The 11,499-nt window shown below is 37.9% G+C and overlaps 2 protein-coding genes across 2 annotated transcripts in view; both read right to left on the reverse strand.

Annotated features, from left to right (window-relative positions):
* Positions 1 to 11,499, reverse strand: part of LOC132987170 (protein CutA homolog) — a 140,584-nt gene that overhangs the window by 86,644 nt on the left and 42,441 nt on the right. The gene's annotated exons all lie outside the window — the stretch shown is intronic.
* Positions 1,958 to 10,543, reverse strand: ift27 (intraflagellar transport 27 homolog (Chlamydomonas)). Its single transcript, XM_061053907.1, has 7 exons — positions 10,379 to 10,543; positions 9,765 to 9,844; positions 3,552 to 3,611; positions 3,146 to 3,205; positions 2,694 to 2,811; positions 2,320 to 2,429; positions 1,958 to 2,202 (listed from the first exon to the last, which is right to left on the reverse strand). Exons 1-7 carry the CDS (start codon positions 10,410 to 10,412, stop codon positions 2,098 to 2,100), a joined length of 567 nt encoding a protein of 188 aa, XP_060909890.1. The 5' UTR covers positions 10,413 to 10,543; the 3' UTR covers positions 1,958 to 2,097.

An 11,499-nucleotide genomic window follows, 5' to 3' on the forward strand; every position in this document is an offset into this window, starting at 1 on the left:
ATGATCAAGCAAATTCAATTTGAACACACTTTTTACAAACAATGAAAACTTTGATTGGTTAGATAATCCACAACTCTTTATAATTAGTCTAAAATTATAATAATTATAATATATTCCTACACATTAAGTCTTCTTATTGCAGATCATCTGGGAAGCAGAAAATCCTCAAATTTTCTGTGGAACACAGTCGAGGCGAGTTGGTGGTAGTTATACGATTTTCTTGACAGTGCTCTGCTCTTTTTTCTACATTTTTGTAAGTATTTTTAGATATCTAAATCAATTTTAGAGCTCACTGATAAGAGCGGTAGACTAAAAGCAAAAGCATCCACATAATGGCACATGTAAGCATGAATATGTTAGGCATGAACAGTTTTAAAACATTCATAAGAGGTCTGCTGAGTGCTGCAAAAAGTCACTGAATACATTACAGGATTTCATTAAATGATCTTCAGCCATTCAAGCTCAAAATCAGAGGTGAACTAACTTTACATTCAAATAGTGGAGCGATATTAATGCTCTGCAGCAGGGATCTAGTGTGTGTATATGTCAGTTTTCTTTTTAGTCTGAACTTCATACTAGGTCCTAGATGACCTCGATGACTTCAATGGGAGTTCTGCTATTAACATTTTTATCTCCACTGTGCCTAAAAATGTGAACAGCAGATATTCCTGCTGGTCAATAGGTCTGAGATATGGGAGAAAACTTTGAATACTAATGATTGAGAGTGAAAAACTGCTCAGAGTACAGACAGGCAACTGAGCACACTGGAAGAGTAAAGAAATATCAAAACAGGCTTATCTCGACGCTTCTATTATTGCTGACCAACCGTTTCAATATCAGTGGAAATGAGAAGTCTGTCCCAAAGCAATAACCCAACAACCCACGCTACATCCGGAGATGTTATTGAGTGTTGCTCCCAAGACATAATACTCCATTTAAAATGAAAAGAAGACATACTGAAGGATACTGCTCAAGTGCTTCAGGTTATTATCCCGGATGATCAAGTGCTTGTGTTAAACCTTTACGTGTGAAGCATGTCGAAGCAAAAGGAAACTATTGCAGCTGACAATGTAGCGCATGTCACCGACCTGTATACTCATGGACTGGCATAAATGGAGGACACCCTGCAAAATCTACGTACTGATTCATTAAAAAAACGAACACGCAATGAGGGTGTAAATAAAGAGAAGGAGAAAAATCCTAATTGTTATAATTATGACCACCCACTCAAAAAGTACGAAAAGACGAGTGGAAGAACCATTTTTGTTACAAATTTCTAACACATTACATGAATTGGAAAAAAATCTGATTAAGGACTGAATTTCAAAAATAGGACAGGAGTACTGTGTTGTGATTATTGCATGCTGCAGTCACCTTTAATGTTGAGCGTAATCAGATAAAAACCATTGTGTCTGGCTTGAGCCTACTGAATGGTGGCAGCTGTCCTGAGAAACCGGGAGAGAACAAGGATGTGGCTTTGACCTGGTTTGAATGGGAGACAGTTAATTGGAACGGTGATTACTGGTTGTTAGCGCCACAGTTGGGACATGCCTGAAATAATGTGAGAGGGCTGCAGCTGGGGAGTTAACACAATAAGTGAGAGAGAGAGAGAGAGCCAGATGAAAAAAAAAAAGAGATAAAGAAAAAGATCAGAGAAAGCAAGACTAAAGGACCAGTATTTTTTTAAAGCAACAGATAAAACCTGATATAGAGAGAAAGTGAAGCAGGAGAAAAGAGCAGAGCAAGTGAGGAAGAGATGGGGAGAGAATAGAAAAGGATGTAGGCAAGAGAAAGTGATATTGTGATTACAAGAATACATTTGAGGCAATAATAAGGGTGAGTTTCAACCTTTTGTCCTGCTCAAAATCAGGAGCAGACATCTTTGCAGAGGAGAGAAAATAAGAGCAGTGAGGAACAGACTGTGCTCTTTCCTCCAACAAGTAGATAAGACAAAACATTTTATCATAAAATAACAACAACTTTATTCATTGTCATATCAAGACATTTTTCAGAGTTGACATCTTAACTTGTATGCTTAATAAATAAATGATCTGAATGGAAACCCATGTGTCTCTTATCCTGTGACTTTGGAAGGCTTTAGGCTGGACTAAGGTTCTGGATGGTCTCGAGACGTTCTCTGTAGAGAGAGTGGAAGGCCCGGGCTAAACTGAGGAGCGGGGCATCACAGTTCTCCTTCTCCTTCTGCAACAGACAACACACAGTCTCAGGGTTGGGATGATTAATGGTGTTTGGTACTCGTAAAGTCACACAACACAACCCATTTGATAAAATATAATGTCCGTCTTTAGATATACTTACAGCCGATGTCTCATGGTACTCAAGCCCCTGGCTTTGGGCCCATTCCTGGGCGACAGATGCCTGGACCTCCCTTCTAGCAGACAGGTCTGACTTGTTGCCAACAAGTACACCTGAGACACGAACATTCAAACACACACACACACACACACACACAAAGAAAAGCAAAATGAAAACAATGACATTTAAAAAAAAACACCAGGGCTTACATTTCAAGATTTTTTAAACTCGGGCTGTCAGTGTTAATTGAAATGTGATTGAGGTCAGAAATGAATGCATTTTTTTCATTGCTTTGTTTGCATGTTATTTATAATTCACATTTTATTGATTTAATCTGCGACTGATGCACAGATACTTTGACCTAAAGAGATATTTACCTGAAACTTGGCGACTCTGGCAGTGGGAACGTACTCTCTCCATCCAGTGGCTGCAGTTGGCAAAAGACTGCTCACTGGTCAGGTCAAAGACCAGACACAGCAACGACAGCTCGCCCCACTGAGGAGAGTTAGGTGATGGATGGTCAAAAAGAAGGACGACAAAGTAATTATCATAAGGGCTGAGTAAAAGAATTGATTCATCTATGCCTTTTAATATGTTTTTCCTCAAAATTCGATATCAATTCACAACATCCTGATATTGATTATTTCCGCTGTAATGACACCACACTCCTGTGAGGGCACTGTGGGTGATTATCATCTCAACATACTTCTTTTAACTTCTATGATAAACTAAATAACAGTTCAACATCCACCTTAGGTGTCAGTGTTTGAGGATGAGGACGCCTGGATGGTAAATTTCACTTGTTTCATGTAAATGGAACAAGTCTCACCATTTTCTCACAGGTTTCCACTAATGTCTCCTTCCCTGCAGAGTCTATGATGTAGAGCTCCTGGAGGGCGGAGGCGAGAAGAAAGGAAGGGAAGAGGTAAAGTACATGCAGATTAAATCAAATAACATGGTTTTAAACTTCCTATTCCTTTAGCTTTCACATTACTTTTCTTTCTACAATGCAGCCCTATTGCTTACTGAATACAGAAGAAAGAAATAATATTTTAAGTCCAGGAAAACTTTATTCACACACTTTATGCACTTCATGGTGGACACCAGATGAAGACAGCACAGTGGACATTCTTGTTGTTTTTGTCAACAACAAGAATGTCCACTGATGACATTGTTTACACTTACCACCCTAAAGGTGCAAATACAGAAGGAACATGTCCCATGTTTGGACTCACCACACTGTCGTTGGTCTCTGGGATGCTGACACATTTCATCAGCAGCTCCACTCCAGTTGTCTGCAAAACAAACAAAATTATAAGCGCTATGCAATGTAAAGTTAAGAGACCTGACTACAGCCTGCACCTGATCTCTCAACGGCCAATGTGATCGTGCAAACATCTTGCCGTCTGTGTTTTTTTTCATACAAGCTGTAGGGTGTGTTTTTCAACCACATTCTCTGAAGTAGACAGTTTCTTTAATTTTTCTCCCAAAAGTTGAATTAGTCAAATCAGATCGTGGCTGATCTTGTTATTACACATGATTGCTCCAATATTCCTCTGTCTTTACCTTTTATACTGAAAGAAAAAAAGAGAAGACAAAAGAAGAGGAGAAAAGAGATGTTTGGCTGGCACGGAGTTGACACTTTACACAGTAGCAAAACAAACTGTCTGGTATGATTTATTGTTAATGTCTAAACATAAGCATGACTAATTAGCAGCTTGGCTTGGCATAAAAGCAGCTTCACTGTCCTGAAAGCTTCTCTCATGTGTCTCCATTACTCTGAATCGTATTATTCTCAACATCTCAATAAAGAAAAAAAAAAGCCTTTAGGGAGACAAACAGCAGCTCTGTTGAAGCCTCAAAGAGATACAGGCCCCACATTTGGGCCTGTATCTCTGCCTGTGTGGCAACAATGAAGACAGAGTGAGAGTCTTAAAGGTTAATAAAAAATCTAAGGGTAGAGGTTTTCATTTATACTGAGGTTGACATTTACTGGTAACTAGTAGTTTGGCTTTTGTTGTAGTTAAGTTTCTAGGCTCTTTTGGTAAACCACTGTTATTGTCTCAAAATTCCCTTTTCATTTTTTTTGACGGTGAAACAGTGCAGGCAAGATGAGACAGAGTGATGGTTCTTATTTGGTGAGACTGTTTGATTGTACAAAACACTACACAAAGATTTGGCCCATAAGTGGCTGACAATGTTCTAGATATAAAAAGACCGTATTTTAATAAGGAGAACATAGAGGTTAATGAAATGAAGGCAGTAGAGGTTAAATGACCGATTAGATTGTGGGGCAGAAATGTTGAATCAAGAATGATTAGTATCACGTGTGTGCAGCTGTACTTTTAACAGGCATGGCACCATCTTTGGGTCTGTTTTAAAGTCTTAATCACACATGCCAAGTCACACACAAAAAACAATCAGTCACCTATTTGTGTCATCTCGTTTATATTCTTTTTTTTTTAAACAGCTATTTCAGCTCCTTTGCATTCCAACAACCCTTGAGGGATTTTATTTCAACTTCAACCCTTAAATGGGTTGAAGGGTACTGTAAATTTCCCCATTGTGGGATAAATAAAGGATTATCTTATCTTATGCTGAACTATATTGACTAGCTAGTTGCCATCTACAGAGCTACATTCTTCAAACATCACAAGTGAACCATAACTGTAAAGTTAAAAACTAGAGATTTGAAAGATGGTGTAAAGCTTGATAGAACTGAGAAGATCTGAAGTGTTGGTTATTATTCTCTGTTGACTTGTGACAATAGGCCAACCCTTTCACATACGAGGTAATATGTGAACCATTGTATACTCAATAACACTCAATGATTACAGCGGCTTAGCTAATGAAGTCATGGTTTTCAAATGGGGAATGTTGTCCAAACAAAATCAATTTAAAGTAAATAAAACAATTGTATATGTTATTATTATATATTAAATATGAATTTGAATTAATAACAAATGTTATTAAAACAAAAGTTTAGATATGCTGTTTTCTTGGGCATCTCACGAAAGAGTATAGCTTTTAAGTTTTGGTGTGAAGGTTGTGGACAAAATCATACAGGGGTGAAGGAGGATGATATAAAAAGATATTAGAGAGCAGGCAGCACAGGGTAAGCAGCAGGATATGATAAATATGGTCTTGTGACAGATGCACGTTCTTCACAGGCTTGGAGATCTAATGAAGTCCTAAGTGGACTGGATGGTAGCAGGCTGCATTTGGCCACTAAGTAACCGCTGGTGTGAGCAGTAGTGACCTTGAAGAAGCAAGGGGAGGTTTGTTCACATCAGCACCAAACTCTAAATTGATCTGATCTCCAGAGCTCACACTTAACTGAGCGTGTGAAATGCCAGGGACTGAAAGACTGCACACACACACACACACACACACATATCATTTCATAGTCGCTGCCTCTGTGAAACACAAACAGACCCACACACAAGACCAACATTTACCTGATTCATACACAGAAACAGTTCATAACAGGATCTAACAGTGTACACACACACACACACACACACACACACACACACACACACACACACACACACACACACACACACACACACACACACACACACACACACACACACACACACACACACACACACACACACACACACACACACACACACACACACACACACACACACACACACACACACACACACACACACACACACACACACACACACACACACACACACACACACACACACACACACACACACACACACACACACACACACACACACACACACACACACACACACACACACACACACACACACACACACACACACACAGCGGTCTAATGAGCTGGTGTGATGCAGAGGAAGCCGCTCACTGGAATTTCAATGAGGGCCTATTAGTAACAAATAAGCTTGGAATATTGCTAACGGGCCGTCTGACATTTTCAAAGGAGGACGTGAGCAGAATGGCTGACAGCTTCTGTTACCCTTCAAGATGAAAAGTTGAAGAACATGAGGGATGACTTCTACAAAAAGAGGAGTAACTCTTCATGCTGCATTCTTTGTCTTTACTTTGGATGGAAAGGACACACTGTTCCTCGTTTCCATCAGCAGTGAAATCATACAGAGAAAACCTGACGTGTCACATTCAGTAATGATTCAACTGCTAATGCTCCTGATGGATGAGTATACACTAATCTCAAGAATTACCGGAAGATGACAAGCCGCCATTATTGTGGTGGCGTCCGCCTACAACATCTGTCCTAAAATGTGAACAATTTTCTATTTTTAACATCACTTTTAATGTCACCTTATTTTGACAACAATTTAAACGACCTCTAAGAGCCATGACAAACTTTAACTTTGAAAATAAAACAAAGCACAATACACAAGCCTTTACTAGACCTGAAGAGTTCTCCAAAGTCCAATTTCATTATCATACTTGAATTATTATCTTATATACTGTATATATAATTATCTTTTCTTCAGATGTAGTTTTGTGTTTATAAATAACTTGCATATTTCTTTTGATTAAAAATACATTAATCCACCCCAAAAGACTTTGTGTGACGAAGACTTCTGTGTTTTTATTTATTATTATAATTTACACTTAATTTGTTTTAAAACCATTTCAAGAGTTTTCAGAACACCTGAGGCAGAGTGATACAAATGTTTCAAAGTCACATTGATGTTGAAAAATGAACAAGGTTTATCCTCAGGACAATGTCAAACTCAGCAAAACTGACTAAAGATATCTTTGCAGTTTTGCGAGTCAGAAACGTGCCAAAAAAATAATAATACATTTGCCTGTGAATCAGACCAGTGGCTGCCAAGATGTTTCTACAGTTATTTTCAAGAAAACTGAAGTTAATAATATTAAAAGTTCTATCAAACAAGCGGTTGGCTTCAAGCAGGTGTTTTAGTTGCATAGCAACAGCAGATAGTGTGACCAGCACCTTCCCAAGGGTGCCTGTTGCATTGCATCCAGCTACAAAAAAGTGTTGGACTCGGGGTTTTGATCTACAGTTATACATGTTAAGCTGTGTGCTTTCCCTCTACCTTTTGATACACCATCCGTCATCTGTCTACTCTGAATGAAATGTGCAGTTTTTACACAACTTTAGCTGTGTGTTCTGGATTATTGCAGTGATTTTTGATATTCACATATTGCAGCAGTGTTAATGCAATGTGTTAAGGCTTTCATAGAGCTCAGCAAGCATATATACTGGATCAGTGTAAATGAAATATGCAGCACTATGTCTGCGCCTTTCTACTTTGTTAGTACTCTACTCTAGTGGTTCAACATGAACAGACACGACCAGCATCACAAACTAGAGGGTACATCTGCCTATTCGGTATGAAGAAACTCTGTACACTTCTGTAGTACAGTGTGTGTGTGTGTGGGGTTGTGCTTGTTAAGTACCTGTTCTGGTGGCTTTCCAGAATCCTGCTGTATTAATTATCGACATTCCTGTCACCTCAGAGCCCCCAATACTGCTGATGCAGTAGGAGTTGAACAAACACACACACACACAAACGCACGCTCTTGTATCGTATTTTACCGACCAACCCGTTCTGTACCATAACCAGGTACAAGGATTTAAAGTAAATTAAGAATGAATTATGTGTTATTCCCTGCACTGTTTGTCCCTGCAGCAGCTATAGCATGAGTGTACAGTGCTTTTAGTGAGCAGTCCCTGAAACACTGACAGAGGGAATCAGTGAGCAGCTATGACCCCATATATCACAGTCAGGTTAATGACACAGTTCCCTCCCTCGTGCAGATTAGCATAAATAATGCAGATTAGCCTTCTCTGAATCAGCGTTAATGGGTACATAATGCTGTTTTGCACTTCGCTGATTCCTGTAGTACATTTAGTAGATCTCTGCAGGACCTTGAAAAGCTTGGAAAGAGTTGCTACGGGAAGTACTGGTATGTGATGTAATCCTGACTATCACTGATCACAGATGCTTTGAAACTGTTACCAACATCAGGGGCAAAGAAAAAAATGCTTTTACTGATGAGAAAAATAGCTGATATTAATCTGGACATTTCAATGGTTTCTTATTCTGGAATTACTGATCCATTGATTGATTGATGCTTCATATATATATATATATATATGACTTATGTGATTCATTATGTAACTTTGCTCAACAACTACCATATTCATGTTCAACTATTGTACACCGTAAATATACAGATATACAGAATATGTCAATGTCAATACTGTTCATTTACAACTCTGCAAAATTACCTCCAGCAAAAGTATGTTGTATTTAATTTTTCATATTTAAGACTAGAAGTAATTCTAAGTTAAATCCTGGATGTATATATTCTCATTCTTAGTTATTATATTTTTAGTGCTTATTTACTTTGTATTTAATATTATTATTTGCTAATATTGTGTGTTTGATAACCTGCTGCTGTAACGCCACAATTTCCCAGTTTGGAGTCAATAAAGTAATTATATTCTATTCTAATACAGAACTGAGCAGATCTTGACAGTAGGAGTACTCTCTCAAGTATCAAACTTCCCAAAGACTATAAGATATGTAAACCCTTTTTATAAAACATTAAAAAAGTTTCATTTTAATAATAATAATAATAATAATAATGGATTTTGATTGTAAAACACTATTAATTAAAATAAATATTGACATTGTGTTAAAATTACTCTCCCATTGTTTTATTCCTATATTACATTTTAATTTACTTTTTTTCCATGTTACTTCTTATGTCTTTTATAAATATATTTCCGTTTCTATACTCGGTTCTTGGTGCCAGTTTTATTAGCTATTTATTTGACTGCTTGGTTTTGCTTGCATTAAATATTATTTTTGTTATAGATTGGTCTGGTTATATTCTCCTTATTCTCTATATTATAAAACACATTATAAACATGGTGATCTAACCTTTCTGTATAAAAAAAGTGCTAACAATTAAGTTGCTTATTATTACTTTGAACAGAGACGATGAACATTGTGGCGGCATCTTCAGAATGAAATTCAGCTGATTAACTCACCAAACACCAGCTGTACCATCAGGCTGAATACTGGATAAATGATGTATCACTTTAAAGCACCTGGGTCAGAGTATTCCCAAAATACTGCTATCTATTTCGGACTGGCAGCGAGCCAGGATCAAACCTCATGAGCTGTTCCTTAAAAAAAAAAAAAGTCTGAGTTATCTTAACTGAATGTAAAAATATAAGCCTGTGGCAAGCCCCTGACTCAGAGCACAGCACAATCCTTTAATCCCTCAACCAGATGTTTTACAACCCGATTCCTCTGCTATGATGGTGTGATGTGAATCTAATGCAGTGTTAACTTAAAAATGAGTCTTAAAAGTGATCGCTTCACATACAATGCAGTATACTTTGAACTATATACTGTCAGACACGTAACAGTATAACTCCAGGGATCAAACCAACAACCTTTCATACATTTCCATACATGTATTACAGTTCTCACCATGCTGTAGTTCTTCTGGAAAAGAGTACCGTCACTGTGAAACATGTGGGACAGGGCACTTTTTCCCACCGCAGCATCTCCTATACACAGACACACACAAGCACACATATACACACGTGCATGCAAACACACAGGGATAGAAACACAGACAGCATTTTATACATTGTTTAACAGTGTTTTTTGTGCTTTCTCATTCTGCAGCGTGAAAAAGGGTGTGTACTGTACTAGATCTTTTGTCAATTCATTTCACCAATGACTCTCCTACTTTCTCAAGAAAACTAAGAAAGTTGTTATTGACACGTTTTTAAAACAGCGTATGAAGAGAGAAAGTGTAAGGTCTTTTTTTTTCAGGACAATAATGATGTAGGACATTTGTTTGGTCTGCAGATAACTGAGAGCCATTACATTGTTGTGCCGACCCACTGAGTCTGACTGAGGAACCCTCACAAGACGAAAATTACGTTTGTGGACGTCGGCTATTATTTTAGTTCTATTGTTTATCTATCTAGTATCCCAGCGCGTTAATTTAAACTGACTAGGGAGCAACAACGTATTAGCATTAGCCCTCGAAGCATTAACATTGAGACAGAAGCACGGAATGTACAAAACCTTACCGATGAGGAGACACTTCGCCCTCAACTTCACCATTACAGTGGATACGTTTCACACACTGCCGGTAAAAAAAAAGGGAGCTGAACAAGTAAAACTTTCTGTTTTAGCTGTCCATGCTTGGAGATTTCTTCTCCTTACCTCGGCAACATGGACACAACGCGTCTCTTAGCAACCACCCACAGAGTGCGTTCATTGGTCCAGCCAGCGAGTACGTACTGTGTGCGACTGTGTGTAGTTTTACTGTCATTGGCTTCTTGATATGACGTAAAACAGTGACGTTTACGTGATATGTTTTCAGGTAGATCAGTGATGACAAAGTGGCCCATCTTTAATGTTTTGTGAAAGAGGGGCAGATATTATAAGATTAGTCTTCTTTCTGCTCCTTTTTATTGTTATGTTTGTTTGTTTTTCTTAACTTTATTGTTTCTTTGAATTAAATAAAATTGACAAATAAAAAAAAAATAATAATAAGTGTATACAAGTTTATATAAATGTTAAGCGTCCTTTATTCTGTAGACTCAGTAGTAGACGCATTTTATTAGCCGGCATTAATATGAGAAACAATGTTTTACTCTGAACTGTAGAGGAAATCTAAAGGTGGATGCAAAATTTGGCAGTGTAGAAATTGTGTCTGCCATATTTTTAATTTCCCTGGGAAATTAGTAAATAGTAGGCCTACGTAGGCTAAAAGAAAAAAGGTGAAGTTCTGCTGGAAAGCAAAGCCATTTAAAACCACCAGAGGGCGGGCTTTCTTGACCCCTTCTGCACCACTAATCAACTATTTCAATAGAGAGACTTGTAGTTTTGCAATGTTTGACCATTATTGTAGGCCTATCGATTTCACAATATTTAAATCAAATTCTTACAGCGTTTTTTTTTTAACAATAGTCAAAGTTTTGAGCCATTATAAGGTCACAATATCAGATCACAATTTGCCTTAGTACACTGAGCTATCTGAGTTATGTAGCTTAGTTTTAACGAATATCACGTTCTGCTTTTATCAGCTTTTTTCCTCGTCTTCTTCTCCAGTAGGCCTTTTTTTTTTTTTTTTTAGTTGAGGAAAAAATCCCTCTCAAGACAAATGGGAAAGCGCGTGACTCCTTGTGGCAAGCCGAACAAATGC

This window comes from Labrus mixtus, chromosome 2 (genome assembly GCF_963584025.1).
Source record: "Labrus mixtus chromosome 2, fLabMix1.1, whole genome shotgun sequence".
In the NCBI taxonomy this organism is placed as follows: domain Eukaryota; kingdom Metazoa; phylum Chordata; class Actinopteri; order Labriformes; family Labridae; genus Labrus; species Labrus mixtus.